An 18190-nucleotide genomic window follows, 5' to 3' on the forward strand; every position below is an offset into this window, starting at 1 on the left:
GGGGGTGGAAGGAGACCCAAAAATACCGCTGCCCGCGTAAGACAGACGTTCCTCTCCCACCTCTGCGGTCGTGCAACCGGTTCTGGGTGGTGGCACAGGCCCGCCTCGCGGCTGTCATTCAGAGCCCGGCCGCCTGCCCCCAGCGCTTTGCCAGCCTTTGGATATCTCCTTCATCCGTAGGCTCAAGACTGGGCACGGTCCAGCCATATCCAGCTTCCAGCCCACAGTGAAGGCGATGTCTGGGGCGAGCTGCTCGTCCCTCCGTCAGAAGTGACGGATCACTTCTGTCCATCGCCCCCCTTCCCTGTTGGCTCTGACTTAGATAGGGCATCATCTGGCTGCAAAGGAGGCTGGGAAACGTGGCCTCTTGCTGGGCCCAACCCCGGTGGGTGTGTTTGGGGGTGCAGGATACGTTCTGTTACCCCCGCCAGAGGGGAGAAGGATGCTGAATCAAACAAATACGTCAAGTGTCAGATGGCAGTAAGTAGTGGGAAGGAAAAGCAAGCAGAGAAGGGGGGTAGGGAACACGGAGCGGGGAGGCACTGCGGTTTGAAAGGGCTCGGTGGGGAAGCCTCGCTAAGTGGGTGATGTTTGCAGAGGGGCAGCCGAGTGACCCGTGCGGCCCAGGACGAGCCTTGCGGACCGGCAGTGATGGGCCGGAAAGGTCTGTGGGGAGGGAGGGGTGTGGGAGGAAATGAGGGGGTTGGGGCTGTCGGAGGTTGTCAGAGGTCTTGCTCTGGACTCAGTTTTGAGCCTGAGATGCATCTCTGTCCGCGCAGAGATGTCCAGTAAGCTGTTGGATAGATGAATCTAGAGTTCAGGGAAGCCGCACAGACTGGACACACAGATGCGGGGGAGGGAAATACAGCATCCTGCTTCATCTTGTTCTTTAACGTCAAGGCCACGGTCCTTCGCGTGGGAAGAAACCGGCCAGGCCGCAGATAGGTCACGGGACTTTCGTGATAGCGAACGTGTCCGAGGGTGCGCAGAAGCTAGCACCGCACTCAACCGGCCCGAGAGACACTCTCAGTGAGCCCTCGGCCTCCCTGCTGGTGGATCCTGGTGTCTGTGTGACCAGCCACTGACCCTTCCCTGGGAGGAAGCCGAGATTCAGAGAGGGGGTGAGTCTTGTCTGTAGCCAGTGCGGAGAGCCGTGAGAGCCGGAATGGGGAGACCAGTTTCCTTGCTCCCAAGCCAGCCCTCCCTGAGCAGGGCCCTTTGTCAGGAACGTACTCGGGGAAGAAGGACCTTCTGTTCCGCAGGTTTTAAACAGACCACTAGGAAGCTGGGGTGGTTAAGCAGGTAGGGACATCTGCACGGAAGAAGCACGGAAATGCACACGAGACCTCACGGAGCACACACACGAGCCTGATGCTTCCGACCCTTCCCGGGTTCAGTTCCCCTCCTCCCCGCCTCAGTGATGCCCAGCCGACGCCCCACGTGCCCGCCTGCAAGACCCACACTGAGGCCGAGGGGCCCTGAAATATTCTCTCGGGGGAAGACGCGTCCGTGCGGAACTGGCTTCACGCACGCCTGGACGGTCTGCTGTTCAGAAAGTCCCCCGATCCCTCCGTGGCCCGGCTGGTTTCAACCTGCAGGCAAGAGCACGTCCTTCACACAGACACGAGCCACACTGTGCTTCATCTTTCCCTGGGAGAATGTGTTACTCAGAAGCTACCTGCATCCACAGACCAGCGTGGTCCACCAGCAAGGGTCCCAAGGCCTGGCTCCAGTTCCTGAGCTGTCCCCGCTTTGCTGTAGCACCTTGGGCAAATTACCTGAAGTCTTGGTTTTCTCATCTGGGAGACACAGGTTGTCCGCGCACTTTCCCGGCTCTGCCCAGTTGTCAAGGGAGTGAAGTCACCGGGGGTGCATTAGCAGCGTCCAGAGTTCTACAAGCACCCAGAGGTCTGAGAAGCACATTTCGGGGAAGTCGGCGGCCTGCACTTGAGTTCCCGATTTGCAGCTTCTGAGGAGTGTTCCTCTTCTAAGACTTTTCCATGAGTAGTCAGAGTCCGAGAAGAGATCTCTCCAATATATATGCGTCTCTGCAGCTACATTCTGAGGCTGTGTAGGGGGTAGGGTGCGGGCAGAGTATCTCTGCGGCTTGGGTGTTTTGCACCTTGGTCGCACTCCAGAGAGGGTAAACGTGGACTTCTCTAGAAACCCTTGCCAGACTTTATAGGTGACCTCCGTTTTCTTCTACTCAGATTCTCTTTCAGCTTATTTAATGCTTTGTAGGATGTCTTATTCACGGTAGATACTCAGCGCCTGTTAGTTGAGCTGCACGCCTAAGGAAATGTAGATATGAAATTGCAGTTACCTAACAGTAGAGCAAAATTTCGGCTAAGAAAACAGTTCTCACTCTGAAGTAAATTGCCAGAAGGTAGTGCTAAGATGGTAGTGGAATTTAATAACTTAATTAGGGTAAGAGATGCCTTTGTATTCCAGAAGAGTTAAAACTTTCCAAAGGCTGTGGACATTCCTGTTCCCAACTCTTCAGAATCCCAATAAGGCATGGGTGAAAGTCCTCACAGGCATTCGGTACGCTTGGTCAACTGTGGACGGGAATGTAGTCAAGGCACGCGGGTGGAAAGAATCTTTTCATCTCAGTATCATTGTGGCAATCACAGGTCAGCAAAGCGAAACTTTCAGTTGGTAGCAGATAAAGCCTTTCCTGAGAATTTCTCAGCAATATCTCAATTAACCGGGACTTAATGTAAGAGAAACCACTTTCTATAACTGGTACCAAACGCCCCCCTCTCTTTCTCCCCTCCCCCCCTTTTTTTTCTCTACTCAAAAAGAATGATAAGGAAACAGACTTTTACCAGAAACTTATGTGAATGAGTTTCTGGGGTTCTTCTTTTTTTTTTTTTTTTAGTTTATTTATTTTGAGAGAGAGAGGGAAAGAGAATGCAAGTAGGGGAGGGGCAGACATGGAGGGAGAAAGAGAATCCCAGGTGCGGAGCCCCACACGGGGCTCAAACTCACCAACGGTGAGATCATGACCTGAGCTGAACTCAAGAGTCAGACGCTTAACTGACTGAGCCACCCAGGCGCCCCTGGGGTTGTTCTTAAATCAAACGCTGTGCGGCCCAGTCTCCCACAACGTCCACCTTTACGTCTGCTTTGCTATATGTGATGATGGAACTGAAAAGGATGAGCCCATGTCCTACAAAATGGCTTGTTTGCTGTAACTGTTGTCATAAACTTGGACATATAAACAGAAATCCAGAATGTGGTTTCCAGAGCCCTGCTTCCCACGGAGACCTCTCTGAGGGGGTGTCGGAGTTAGCAGGATACCTTTTCTTACGTCGATGTCAAACACTGAGAGGCAAAACTACTGTATTTTTCTTGTTCATCTTCGGGGAAATGTTAGCGAGGGGGCTTACTGAGTTATTATGGCAATTCAGTGTCACTGAAATTACAGTATTAATGCCCTACTGTGGAAAGATATGTATTCATAGGACCTTTATGATTAGCTTGGGGAAAATAGATCCTGAGTCACCAACCACCAAACTCAAAATAAAATCCCCACCGGGGGCACTTTAGCGTGTTTATAAGTTGGAAACAGTTGCTGTCAGGTGAAGGCAAATGAGGTGAGTAACATATTTTAAAGGAGGTTAAGCAAGAACTTGCAGGTTCTGGTAGGGGCTCCACTGGAACCTGAAGTCTTAGTAGGGTTTTCCCGAATATCCAATACCGTATGAATCAATGCGCTTAACTCGGCAGTTACTACATAGTTAGGAACTTTGAGATCTTCAGCTCCAATCACGTGCCGTGTTTCATCCCGACAACAGCTCTTGCTAAAGCCCCGCGTCGTGTGGAGCTGTGTTATGTGATGAAGAGGCTAAGCGAGGGGACCTGATCCCGCTCTGAAGTCAAGCCCCTTGCGCACAAGCACAAGCAAGGTGGCAGTTTCCCACCACTTCACCGTTTGGGCCAAATCTCCCAGGTCCCTTCCCCTGCAGGCCACCTACCCTGTCCCTTGCGTAGGATACGAATTCCTGTTCGGTTATCGATTGGTCAGGGTGGTTTGTCCAGCGGTTCCTGTGTTCGTACACCCTCTTGTGCACCTGTCCACCCGCAGAGGCTGTTTCAGATTCAGATTCCATCTCTGTCGGGTCAGGGATGTACTTTGCTGTGGGATAAACTTCAGTACCTGCTATTGGGTTACTATAGGGTGTCTGTATGGCTGTAAGTGGTAAGTATTTGTAGGAATATTAAACATGTTTATGAGCAAACATCCTTTAAAATGTCTGATTGGACTATGATTCCTAATCATCCAAGCCCGAGCCATATAGCTTAGGTGCCTTCCACCGGGCAATAAGAAACTTTTATCAGGGTGGCCCCAGAGTCACTGAGCCTAGAAATACCAAGATTCAGTGTTCTCAGATGATCACCCTGCTATCATGTTTTTATGATTCAACATTACAAACCTAGAAGTTTCTGTTTTCTACACTCAAGTGTCACACAGTGGAAAACAATCTTATGGGGGAAGGCAGATGTGTAACCAGGGACCAGAAGAAAGGTACCAGCTGGGGCGCCTGGGTGGCCCCGTCGGTTGAGCCGTCCAACTTTGGCTCAGGTCATGATCTCACCGTTCGTGAGCTCAAGCTCCGCATCGGGCTCGCTGCTGCCAGGGAGGAGTGCTTCGGATCTTCTGTCCACCATCCCCCCTCTCTGCCCCTCCCCTGCTCACGCTTGCTCTCCCTCTCTTTCTTTCTCAAAAATAAACATTAAAAAAAAAAAAAAGAAAGACAGTTACCAGCTGATGAGGTGGCTTGCCTTTAGGGGCCATGCCGCACAAATACTGACGCCAACCCTTAACGTCTAGAGTGTTGATGTCCAGACGATAGCCATTAGCTGTACGTGGCTATGGAGCACCCGAAATGTGCTTAGTGCAAACGGAGATGGGCGTATCAATGTGAAGGCACACTGGGCTTTGACATTGTTGTACAAAATACACCGCGTAAAAGATGCCACTAACAATTTTTATATTGAATACATGAATACATATATGTTAAGGTATGTTGGGTTAGGTAAAATAGATTAATCGTACCTTTTTTTTTTTTTTAGTTTATTTATTTATTTAACGAGAGACGAGAGAGAGCACAGGGAAGGGCAGAGAGAGGGAGAGAGAACATCGCAAGCAGGCTCTGTGCTGACAGTATGCTCCATCGCTGTGGGGCTTGATCTCACCGACTGTGAGATCATGACCTGAGCCGGAACCAAGAGTCGGATGCTCGACTGACTGAGCCACCCAGGCGCCCCTGTTTTTCTTTTTTTTTTTTTTAACAGGGCATCTAGACAACTTAAACGAACATGAGGGGCACGTGTTAGTTTCCCTCAGGCAGCAGTGGTCTGGAGTAACCCTCAGCCTCAGGGGGACTCCAAGGAGCTGAGAGCATCTGAAGGGGCAGAATGAGGGCTCACCTCACTCAGGGGTCAGGTGCCCAGAGGAGGAGAAAGCGGAATTGCCCCTCTGTGTAGGTTTCAGGCTCTCTCAGATTCTTGTCCGGTTAATTCAGTTACGAAGCGGCTGCACTACATGAGATGTTTGTTCATCCCCGTGCCCTAAAACTGTGAGTGCTAATTATTATCATCATTAATAATGATAGCAGTCGAGAGCTAATGATTCTAGAGCACTGCGTACAGGACGTGTTCTACACGCTTTCCCTGATAATGCATTTTGTCCTCTCAATAGGGGGGACAGTTACTAGCAACCCCTCCAGAGAGCAGAGGCGTGCATGAGACTCCAATAGATTGAGTAATTGGCTCAAGGTTGCACATCCAGAGGTTAACCCAAGCAGTGAGATTCCAGAATCTCAGCCCTTAACCATGGCACAGTCCCACCCTCTAAAGCAGAATCTCGGGGCGCCTGGGTGGCCCAGTCAGTTAAGCATCAAATCTTGATTTCGGCTCAGGTCAAGATCTGGCGGTTTGTGAGATCGAGCCCTTGTCGGGCTCTGCACGACAACGCCAGGCCTCCTTGGGATTCTCTCTCTCTCCCTCTCTCTGTGCTCCTCCCCTCCTCACGCTCTCTCTCTCAAAATAAATAAACATACAAAATAAAATTAAAATAAAAACTCTTTATTGACACTTTCGTACATTACAGTGCTGCCCAACCATAGTATAATAACAGGAATTGTTTTTTTTCCTGCAAAATTTAGATGTTGTTCAGTAATTTAACAGCCAGGCATGAAAAAAATTTACTGTCTCAGAAGTTGGGGGTTATTATTAGGTTGTGAACATTCTAGCTCCTTGCTTTTCCCTGAAGTTGCCCCAAAAAGCACGCCTTAATTCAGGCCGTTTGAAAATCTAGGTCGTCCAGTTCCAATTAAATAACAATCGTGACATACCTACTATGTGCCAAATTCTGCATCAACTACTGGGAGACACAGAAAGATGAAGAATTCCAGCTGCCCAACAGCTCTGGCCCAGCGGGCCTAGAGGCACATTCAGACAACACGATGTGTTGAAGGTTGTGTGTCCACAGTGCTGCGGGAAGGCTACCAGGAGGAGGTGTAGTTTTAAAGAAGTCACCCGGGAGGTGGGAACGCTCGAGCCATCTGGAAATCCCTCCCCCTGTGTTCTGGGCTCTTCCTTACCTTGCACGGAGGCCATTATTAAAGGCAACCACCACGTCGGGTGGAAACCTCAGAGTCTCCTGGCTTGTCGAGAGCCTGCTGATCCCCTTCCTGTGGTTTCCAGGTACCAGCAAGGTCAACCTCGTGAAGATCCCGTCCACGGCCTCCAGCCCGCGGGACACAGCCCTGGCGGCCGTGATCTGCAGCGCCCTGGCCACCGTCCTGCTGGCCCTGCTCGTCCTCTGTGTCATCTATTGTAAGAGGCAGTTCATGGAGAAGAAACCCAGCTGTGAGTGTTGAGCTCTGTCTGTTCCTTAGCATCTGGGTGAAGTGTGTTTATCGTCGCGGTCACTCGAACCTCCCCGAGGGCCTTGACCAAGACAACGGTCAAGAGCTGTGAAAGGGACAGAGCACACGTGGAAACGGGCTCACAGCCACCCGGTCCCCCAGGGGCACCGCTGTAGAAGGACGTGGGAAAGGCGGCCGTGTCCCGTGCCTCTAGGCAAAAATGGAAGTCGGTCTTCGTTCTGGCAACAGAAGTACTCTATGGCGTGAGCTTTGACAAATTGCTTCGTATTTGTGTCTCCGTGTGAGGAGAAGTATTTTTAGATGGGAACGCTAGCCACCTTTTTCTTCAGAAAGACAAGAGCCAGAATGGTGCATGTCTGCATATGGTGTTCATGGGCTCCTTTACGGAGGAAATGGTCCCCACTGACCGAATTCTCGCCCCCTGTAGGGTCTCTGAGAGCACAGGACATTCAGTACAACGGTTCTGAACTGTCATGTTTTGACAGACCTCAGCTCAGCGGATCTGCTCCCAGACCGTGTTGTAAATGTCACCGGGACTCGGCCCAGACCTGCGGTAAGTGCAGCCGGGTAAGGGGCCGTCAGGGGAACCCCAGGGACGCCCACCCTGCAAAGAATTGTCCCCGTTTGTCCCACAGCTGAGGAGCTCTGCTTCGTTTTCTAAGCACAGCTAATCTTGTTAAGTTATTCTCTGTCTCCCGATGTTGGTGTTTTGAGCCTTCTACGTATTCAAAAGAAGAGAAGCAGCTCATTAAAATTCTAGAATTACTCAGCAACTTTGAAAAGCAAATTTGCCTTTATTGTTTTGGGTCAACAGAGTTAAAATAATGTCAACCTTCTGTTAATCCTTTTTTCAAAACGTTTATTTATTTTTGAGAGAGCGCGAGCCGGGGAGGGGCCGAGAGAGAGAGGGGGCGAGGGGATCCTTGGCAGGCTCTGCGCCGACGGGCTGTCAGCACAGAGCCCGAGGTGGGGCTGGAACTCACGAACCGCGAGATCATGACCTAAGCCGAAGCCGGACATTTAACTGACCGAGCCACCCAGGAGCCACTGACAGGGTCCTTTTGTAGAGTAGGAGTGTGTATCCTGTCTTGCTGGTGGATTCAAGCCGAGCTTGGAGGTGTCCATGAATGTCTTTCAGGATTTCTTAAAGAGCAGCAGGGAGGGAGACGAACGGCAGGGTTTCCCACAGACCTCGATGGCCTTGGAGCCAATCCTTAAGCTGAGCGTTTCCCACTTAGACCGGCTGACACTCCGGGAACCGTCCGGTCTGTCTTCCCAAGAAGCTGCAGGTCCGGGTTTCTACGTGTGGCGTAGAAGTTTTCAACAGACTCGCTTGGCCTTGCTCCTTACTGTCTTCTGTTGTAGCAGGGGGGTGGGAATAAAAACATAGGCCTCTCCGTGGTGTGTGCGCACCTGCTTTTGCCTTTGCCTGCACAGATAGTTGGCTCCTAGACAGCTCCTGACAATAGCCCGGTGACCCTCCAGACAGAACCCTGAACCCAGAACCCTGGGTTCCCAGGTACCGTACTGGGCCACGACCGCTGGAGTCGGGGCGCCGGAGTCGTTTCTTGAGAGACGCACTGAAATGTGAAATGTAATAAAACGCAGCTTTGTGCGAACTCTGCCTCCTTTGCACTTCTGTTGGGGAAGAGAGATTAAACAGGCAGATGGCCTTGGTGCCATCTTAACAGAACGCCGACCCTGGAGAGAATCCGCCCGGCTAACGCCCGGGTTTGGTACAGCTCACTGGGGTTTCCTGCTTTCGTGCAAGTGCCTTCTTCCTTTCAGCTTTTTACTCTGCCGTAATTTAAGACTTACAAAAATGCTGAAAGAATAGAACAAAGAATTGTCACGCCCTCTTCGCCCAGATTCCCCAAATATTAACATTTTATCTCATTTCCACAGCTGCCTTACCATTTTTCTAAGTATACATTTTTCTCATCTCCACTTAAAAATCAGTTGCAGATATGATATCCCTTTCCTCCTTAATGCTACGGTGATTCTTTTCCTAAGAGCAAGAACGTTCTCTTACAGAACAGCACACTTATTAAAATCAGGAGATCAGCACTGAGTCAAAGCTACAGTGTAATCTGCAGAGCATATTCAGATTTTCATAATTGTCCCAAAGACGTCCTTTACAGTAAAAGAAAACCCCAGATAACCTTGTTGCACTTAGTTGTCAAACCTCTTTACTTGATTTTAATCTGGCACAGGTCCTTAATCTTTCTTTGTGTTGTGACATCATTCTTTTTGACGGACACAGGCCAGTATTTGTCTGTTTCCAGACGACTGGATTCCCAAGTACCGCAGAGGCGATGCTGTGTCCTTCTCAGTGTCCCATATCAGGAGCCACAGCTTGTGCAGCCGCCCCATTCCCGGTCAGGTTCATTTGGGTCCCTTCGTTAAGGTGGCATCGGCCAGGTTTTCGCTGCTGTAAAATTCTTGTTGTTCTCTGTGTAATTGACAAATACCTGGGAGACTCTCTGACACCATGTAAATACCCCATTACCCTCCAAACTTTCACCCCGGAGTTTAGCATCGCCCGATGGTTCTTACCTGCATCAGTCATTACCATGATGCTGGTTTCATAATTCCATCATTCTCTCCACATTAGCTGGTTTCCTATGGTAAGAAAGAACTTCTTCTTCCCTATTTATTTATTTACACGAATTAGCATGGACTCCTGGACCCTCTTCCATGGCTGATGCTCCTTTGCTACCATTACTTACCTTGGCACTCACAACTTCCTAGCCTAGGCCAGTGGAAGTCCCTTCAGGGTGGCTCATGTGTCATCTTGACACGTCCCGATTATTCTCTTGGTGCTTTCTTAATTTCTGGCACAAGGTAAGTTGCAGGTTTATCTGGCACTTTCACTGCTTGAGCCCTAGGAAACAGCCGTTTCGAAAAGGAATGGCAGTACCTTTTACTTTTAAATAATTTTGAAACGTCTCACAGTGAGCATGACACAGACCTGCTGAGCTGATTGGCAGTGGGTCCGGGCGAGTTCCCTGTGCTCAGAGGAGCATATGCGCAGATAGAGGTCTAGGCAAAGGTGTGCAGGTATCTGTCCTACTGCGTGCTGGTTTGCAATTGCGTGTCAATACTTAACATTCGTTTTAAAAAAGGAAAACAGTAACTTCACAATATTTTTTCCTTTTTATAAAAGAGGTCACTTCTCGTGAAAACTTTGGATACACGCAAAAACGTATAGATGTATATATGTAAACACATAATTTCTTCACATCTTTTTCTATGTGCGTGTTTTTTGTATGCTTTAGTATGTTTGTGGTTCTATAAAAATCAGAATTATATTTGTATGTAACTAGAAGTCTAGAAGGCTGTTCACCAAATGTTGACAGTGTTCATTTCCAGTTTATAGGATGGGGTAATCTCTATTTGTAAATTTCTTATCTAATCCCACTCTTCTTAGTTTTTTTTTTTTTTCCTGTGGGGCACCTGGGTAACTCATTCGGTTGAGCGTCCAACTCGATTTCGGCTCAGGTCGTGATCTCACGGTTCGTGAGTTCGAGCCCCGCATCGGGCTCTGTGCTGACAGCTCGGAGCCTGGAGCCTGCTTCGGATTCCGGGTCTCCCTGTCTCTCTGCCCCTCCCTTGCTCATGCTCTGTCAGTCTCTCAAAAATAAACAAACATTAAAAAGGATTTTCTCTCTCTCTCTCTCTCTCTCTCTCCGCCCCCCCAACCAATCTCCCCTACTCATACTCTCTCTCTTCTTCTAAAATAATTTTTTTCTTCAATAAACTCCTATTATCTTTGTAACCAAAAATGTAAGCTGCCTCAGTGAACAAAATGGCTTGTAAAGCTGTGTACATACATCTAGTTATTCCTTATGTTACATTCTCACCAGTAAAAAAATAATTGTGTGTGTGTGTGTGTGTGTGTGTGTGTGTATGATGTGGATGTGTGTGGGGTATGTGTGATGTGTGTGGTGTGTGTGTGTGTGTCTGTGTCTGTGTGTGAGAGGGCTGGAACATCTCTTTGCCCCTGTCCTGTACCGCCAGGCCACTCAACAGAAACGTGCTATTTCTACCGTCACGCGAGTCTCGTTTTCTTGTGGTAAAACATATGTACCATAAAATGGCTGATTTTATCCTAGGGCCCAAGACCTATATGTGCTACTGGGGCTAAACTGCAATGAAAGAATATAAATATGGGTAATACAAGACGAAAAAAATATATATAACATAAAATGTATCAGTCTAAACTCAAGTGTTCAGTTCGGTGGCATTAAGGACACTCCCACTGCTGTGCCACCCCCGCCACCACCCACCTCCAGAACCCCTTCCCCTTCCCACACTGAAACTCTGTCCCTGTTAAACAACAGCGCCCCACCCCCGGCCCCAGGCGCCCCCCATGCCACTTCCGGTCTCTCTGGCTTTGGCTGCTACTCTAGGTACTTCACAGAAGTGCTCGGTCATTTTTGTAAGGTAACAAAAGAGGAAGACAATTAAACCTCACATTTCCTTTCTCCAAAAAAGTCACCCAAGGGGGGAAGTGGCCGGATTTCCCATAGCAACGTCGAACTGGTATTAAAGTTGCCAGAAGAACGCCTTGTGTCTCACGCCTCCGCTGACTTTCCCAGGGCCGGTTCACTTGATTCCCTCCCTGTGCTGTGACGAGGCCTGCAGCATCGACCGGGTGACTCTGGGCTGTAGAGTGCATTCCAAGACCACTCTTCAGGAGAGGTAACTCGGTATTTTTAATCCGTCTGATTCTATGTCCCCTTGTGCAAATACGCGCTCTACTGATTTGCCAGTTTTCCCGCGAAACTACGAGAGATCATTTAAAGCAGGTTATTCGTGACATTCTGGACATCAGAGAGGGACAAATCTTTGGCAAGAGATAAGTAAGTCTCTCAAGGTTACTGATGCCCAGTGCAGTGTCCTTCACACTTTATGCTCCATTCATTTCATTTTTTTCTCCTGTCCGTGATCTGTGACACTTCTGTCATCCATAAGTAATGGTTAGCATGTCATTTACTCCTAGAATTTTAGAATAGCCATCAAGAAACTCCGTTAAGACCAGGAAACCATATTTTAGACATCGGGTTAAGAATAACTATCTTGATTAGAAGTACGTATGAAACTTCAGTGTTAAAGTAAGTTCACTGAAGCGAGTTTATGGCAAAGGAAACACTAGAAGTCTGACCTAATCGGTTGCTGTTCCATCCAGAAAACTTAGAAGCAGAGACGGCGTATTGCCCGGTAGTGGTGTTTTTTCCTCCCTCTAGAGTTACAGATCTTTTGAATGTGTGTTCAGACACGCAGGTCCGGTGGGGGAGACCATGCCCACTTTCTTCGGGTCCCTTTCAAGGTCCATCTGTGGCGAGTTTTCCGATGCCTGGCCTCTGATGCAGAACCCCGTCTGTGGTGACGACCTCTCTTTTTGTGACTCTGATCCTGAACTCACTGGAGAAGACGTTCATCCTCTCAGTCCGGAAAACCACTGCTCATTCTCCTCGGATTCAGACAGTCGTCAGGATTCGGTTGGTGGAGCTGTTCCAATTCAAGCTCGTCCTGAAAACTTGACAGATGCCGCTGATTTCTCTAGACCTCACAGCTCACTGACGGAATCAGTGCTAACTCAGGCTACACTGCCTGCCAGAAGCCAGCTGCATCAGGAGAGCGGCGACATGATCGGCCTGACCGCTCAGACGTCCCTCCAGGTAAGGCAGTGGCTGGTCTCAGTAAGGACGTGGCATCGACTCGTGCCAGGCCCGAGGGATGGGATTCCTCTCACCGTAGAACGTGGGGGGACCCGATGAGAAGGTTTTTCCGTCTTCCGGAACTTCTTGTTCTTGTCTGTTTGGAGAATGTGTTTTAAATTGAATTTCAGGAGTCGTTTCTTGGTTTAACTAACAGCTACCCTACAAGGCCATACTGAGCAGCTGTGTTCTCTTACTCTTCATAAATCCAGCTACTTAGCACGGCACCCCCTAGCTCCATTCCTGGCTGAGAGAGAGGAGTCCGTCTCGGAACATCTTGTAAACCACCCCTCACCTTTATTTTCCCTGTGATGCTTTACTCCCAATACTGAAATGCACGTCATTCACCGTCGGGCTGATGGGAACTTGGATCTCTCAAAGTTTCTCTCGTTCACTGTTGTGTTCGAGATTGCTCTGCTTTGATCGGTTTCGTTGGAAATTGCCGGTTGTGATCTGGGTCCAGATAACTGCATATGAACCTTCTAGAACCAAGGGTTTAAAATCAGGGTTGCGGGGAGGTGGTGACTGCAGGGAGATGGGGCTTTCAGGCCTGCTGCAAGGGTGGAGGCAGAGAAGCATCACGGATCCCCGGGCACCACCTCTGCTCTCCCCCTCGGCGAGGATGTCGCCTTGCCCGAGCGTGATTTGATGTCTGCACACATTTCCCTAACGTGAAAGCACGCACGCTGTTGGAATAGTCTTCCGGAAAAATGATGCCCGCCTTCAAAAAAAAGGGCAGAATCACAGCACCAGCAAGGCTCCCAGGCCCCCCAAGGCCCTGCCTGCACACGCAGCCTGTGGGAAAAATGCTCTGGCACGTGGGTGCACTCTAGACGCGTGCCTCTGTTTCCCACAAGGTGATGTGTCCTTGTCTAATTACGTTAGACACAGCCTAAAGTCAAAGTGTGAATAGAGATGTGTTCAAGAACAGCACGTAGGTTATGTTGATCTAAATCTGCAATACTTTTTTTTTTTTCTGAACTACCAAAAAAATTCTATAGAGAATTTACAGGGAATTCTACGCAGGAAACACTTGCTGGCTTTGGAGAAAAACAAGGTGGTTTCTCTCCAAATAAAGGAAATACAGAAGAGATAAGGGAAGAAAAAGCAAACCAATTAGGCATTTAAAATGTAAAATACATACCTCTGTAGCTGAGGAAGGTGTTTACTGACCTTGTTCTTTTGAGCTGTCCCATCATTTTTAGGACTTCCGTGATAATAATAAGAAAAGACTTAAGAGTTAGCCAAGTTGCACAGGTCCCAAGAATGGACCCCATGGCTCACAAACCTTCGGGGCTGAGCACACCCAGCCGCCCGAAGGAGGCAACAGGTCCCGAGAGCAGGTGACAGAGGCGGAGAACAGCTTGGAGAAGGAGACCCCGCCCCTTTAGCAACTAACCCCAACTTCCCAGTCGGATGCCCTTTCCAAGTACTCTAAAGTAAGAGTCTTGGGAGTCTTAAAATGTTAAAATTACAAGATGTCCGAGTTTCTTGTGCGTCAGGTCAATTGGTTTTGATCATGAACTTGCTTGTGTTACCTTCGCAAATGTCTGCTACCTTTCCCCACATATCTGTTGCCAGGGGCGAGGCGGAGTAGCTGGAATTGTGCTCCCAGTGACTACCGCGGGTTTTCCAGAGCATTGCCAGCCAATGAAAGTACCGCTCAGCTTATTGTGTAGCTCACACCCAATTTTGTGATGTAAATTCGAAGACTAAGGAGTGAAGCGTCTTGATGCCGAGTGGTGTCAGAACCAAAGCATTCTCTACCTTTTTTCTGATTCTGTTGTTGGTGAGGTGGGGGGATGCTGGTAAGCATTATTATTACAGCTACGTGAACGTAAAATGGGTTAGTGTAGAAGATTGGTGTAGATAATGGCACTGACTTCTTTTCAAAGACAATTGTCAAGGTAATGGTGATCTACGTAAAGATACTTTCAACCCAAATTATTATGAAAAGAAAGTTATAATTACGTATAAAATGAATGGGAAAATGTTACATTCCGTTCAGGTTGCACAACGTAATTTAGTGATGACAGGTTTTTATTAGCTTTCCAAGATGTGTCCCCTCACTGGATAATTTGGTAAATATAAGCGAGACATTCTGAACTCAAGAAAGGAATTGTTAAAACGTGAATCATTTCAGTTTTCTCCCTATAACCAAAACCAACAACAATACTTTGAGCCCATTTAAGAGATCATCTTTTCCAGGTTCTGGAAAGCACTTTATGTTTGGTTGCACTTACTGAACGTGTGATGCTTAGTGAGCGAACCTTAATCTTCAAAAGCAACCAGGAGGGAGACACAACTGCGCATCTTTGGGAGAGAAGTCTCTTAGTTTCAAGGGTCGATCAAGAATTTAGCTCAACTAGTTCTGTTTTTGTTCAATCCATTAGATTCCAGAAGGCAATTCGGATTTCCTCTTACCAGGCTGATTCTCCAAGGTAGGGAACATCCTTACTGCACATAAAGAATTTTCGTTCAGCAGCTTGGTATTATGAACCAGAGGACTTCCGGCTCCTTGAGTTTGTGTTTAGTCAGCTCGACTGAACACCTTGAGCCCATGGGCTCATTCGTAATCCAGCAAAGCGCGGCATTCCTGTTTGGAAAACGCGTAAGGACAGCTGTAGCCATTGTAGCCTCCCCCCTTTAGTGATTTATTTCTGTATCTTTTCAATGGAACTTGAAATTCTTATCTAGGAATTCACTCATATTTTCAGTTTTTTAGCCCCAGTTCTCCCCTTTTCTTCAGCTTGAGATGTAATTGACACTTAACATTGTGGAAGTTAAGACGTGCGACGTGACCGTTGGATACACGTCTATACCACAGAATGCACAGTGGCACTTTTGTCTGTACTTGGTGTGAGGCTCAGATTGCTAAGGCATGATGCATTTGTTTCCAAAAACTGTACTTTTACACAGTAGCTTTCTTGTGGGTGGTTTAAGACCACCCAGAATCTGATGATGATAGTTACGGTGCAGGATAAAGTAAATAGGTGTGAGAACCTTCTTGAGTCTGAATGACTCAATTCTAATCAAATTTTCCCAAACACACCTCCCCAGAAGAGGAACAGACTAAGATATTTGGGACATCAGTTGCTAGGATACTTGGGAGAATGAGGCCAGGCTGTTTACCTACAGGAAAAGCTTTTTTGGGGGTGATGTTTTTAGCCATCATTGGAAATGTCAACATAAAATAATAGAAGGAGTGGTTAAAAAAAAAAAAAGATATGACCTAGGATCTGGCTGCTCAATCTTTTAAACTTTTTCTTTTCCGTATTGGCAAAATGACTAACATTTGCCTCCCACAATAGTGTTAATGTGGTTCTTACTGTCATATTAACTGATAGATATATTTGATGAAACCATCTCATATTATTAAGAGTTCTTTCAGAAGTTTCTACATCTAGGTACTGTCCTTCAACTCAGGGGAAAAAATGTTCTCCTGTAAACGTACCTGATAGGTCACCAATGCCAAAATAGTGGCAAATAAGTGAATGAAAGGTTACAGCATAGAAGGAAGGTTTTATTCACTGCAGTAAAGTGCAGTTGGCCGATCCCTCCAGAAGTCAGGTCGCTGCCCTTCTGGGATAAGGGACAGATCTAAGGGTGCCACTTTGCTGAGGATACCTACCCTGGAAAGAGTGTGAGCCTTCCAGGAAGATCATTAGAAGAGGAATCCTTTCTAAACCATCTCTAAACTTTGTCCAGTGGTTTAGCAGAAGTTTTAAATGCAAAGAATAACTTTGTTCTTTTAAAGAAGGGACTAACAGATCCTAACATCTTTACCTACAAATGCTTTACAAGAACACGACACAGAAACAAACTTTAAATATTTGGATAGTGTTGGAAATCAGCCAAAGAATCACGTGTTAATACATGTTGTTGGCTGTGGGTCACATGATCACCTCTGCAGTGTTGTTTGCAAATGCTGAGGGGCTGTGAGTTGTTATAAAATCTTTACTGTATTCTCAGAATACGTGGACACCCGGATATTCAGACACCATGAATTAGCTGCTCGCCTATATGTTATTAAGTTCATGTGTACTCCTAGTTAAAAGTCACGTACAATAATTTTGAATGATTCCAGTTTAGCAGCTTTCGTTTGTGAGGTTGTTTTTCAAGCTCTCCTTCTGTTACTGTTTCGGGAAGCTTAAAGGACTTGCTTCTTTCTGCAGGAGAAGAATCCGGATGGAACCCAGCAGGCACTTACTCCTCCGCTTGGGCTTACGGACTGAGCACTGTCTGGACCTTGCATGGCTTCTGGAGGGAAAGAAAATAAATCTGAACCAAACTGATGGCGTTTTAAGCCTTTCAACCAGTTGCTTCTGAGCCAGACCAGCTGTAAGCCGAAACGTCAAGGAATAACAAGCAAAGACTCCAGGCACTCACGATACTTTGCATCTTTCCTGAACAAGAAGCTTCTATGCCACAAGCGAGACTTCAAAGACTGATGGGTTGAGTTTGCAGCCTACGAGATTATGAGCATGTAACAAGAAACAGAAGTGGATTCATGCGTATTTGCATGGCGAATGTGGTCTTACCAGACGGAAGACCCAGGGTGTAAGTTTTCGCTGACGTTTGCTCTCCAGAAATAATTTCATATAGCCGCTTACCCTGTTAAAAGTCAACGTCAGATTGGTTTCCTTAGTTTTTATGGAGAGTGGTTCCAAACTGAGCGCGCGTATTTGAGGAAGCTCACGTTTTCGTCGTCTGATTAGTTTAGGAGGTAAGAACGGACTTGCACGCCACCTGCCTACATCATGGGTCTGTTAGGTGAAGTGAACTGGCCCGACTAGGTATCAGGAGAGCAAGTCTTTGCTGGAGTCGACACGAGTAACCTCGGCCACTGGTCTCAGGGGCCCTGCTAGACCCAGTGTCGAGAGGGCCCGGGCTGGGAACGTGGTCTTTTCACTGATTACCCGCCTTGCAAACCACTGAGCACACCTATCCTAGAGACTTGTGTGCACTGATTAACATACTTCTGCGGAAATCAGTCGGTCGGAAGCATTTGTTACTTCTGTCCCTGTGACTGGGCTCAAAAGATCCAGAAGCTGTCCTTTACACAAAAGTGGTATTTGTAAAGATAATGTTCTTTTTTTTTTCCTTCCCATCCTCCTCACCCGCCAGTGTCCTGCCTCTGACAACCACCAGTCTGTTCTCTGCACCTGTGAGTTGGGTTGTGGTTTTTTTGTGTGTGTTTGTTTCGCATCCTGTCTGACACGAAGGGCTTTAGAAACTACATGTCAGGTTCCCCTGCCGCCAAGATGGAACACCGTGCGGGTAGTCCCGTGAGACTGCACTACCTAGTAGAACAAAAAGAAAAAGCACAATTTGTAGACGGCATGTAGGTGAACAGTTCGTGATTCCCCTTAGGCAGTCTGGCCAAGTACCACGGTGCTCCCTCCGACCGTGTACATTTCGTTCCCACCGTGATCTCCTATCTCAGCCACTGAGGCTGGGTTTAAGTGCTTCATTCTGGCACCCCATCCATCCCTCACCTGCTTGGTAGTTACACACCAGAATTCTCTCTACACCTAAGATAGAAATGAACCCAGTTCAGTCATGAAC

The 18190-nt window shown here is 47.8% G+C and overlaps 1 protein-coding gene across 4 annotated transcripts in view; it reads left to right on the forward strand.

Moving 5' to 3' along the window:
* The window catches only part of TNFRSF19 (TNF receptor superfamily member 19), an 82104-nt gene extending 64305 nt beyond the window's left edge, over nucleotides 1-17799 (forward strand). For 2 of the 4 annotated variants that reach the window (XM_049646713.1, XM_049646714.1), the window contains exons 6-10: nucleotides 6715-6879; nucleotides 7327-7452; nucleotides 11501-11603; nucleotides 12178-12583; nucleotides 16798-17799. In XM_049646713.1, coding sequence (XP_049502670.1) covers nucleotides 6715-6879; nucleotides 7327-7452; nucleotides 11501-11603; nucleotides 12178-12583; nucleotides 16798-16857 — 860 coding nt within the window. In that variant the 3' untranslated portion in view covers nucleotides 16858-17799. Of the gene's footprint in view, nucleotides 1-6714; nucleotides 6880-7326; nucleotides 7453-11500; nucleotides 11604-12177; nucleotides 12584-15015; nucleotides 15064-16797 lie in introns of all 4 variants that reach the window. The other 2 variants (XM_049646715.1, XM_049646716.1) reach the window with 2 other exon arrangements.
* Nucleotides 17800-18190: the final 391 nt, after the last annotated feature.

This window comes from Panthera uncia (genome assembly GCF_023721935.1).
Source record: "Panthera uncia isolate 11264 chromosome A1 unlocalized genomic scaffold, Puncia_PCG_1.0 HiC_scaffold_16, whole genome shotgun sequence".
NCBI lineage: Eukaryota > Metazoa > Chordata > Mammalia > Carnivora > Felidae > Panthera > Panthera uncia.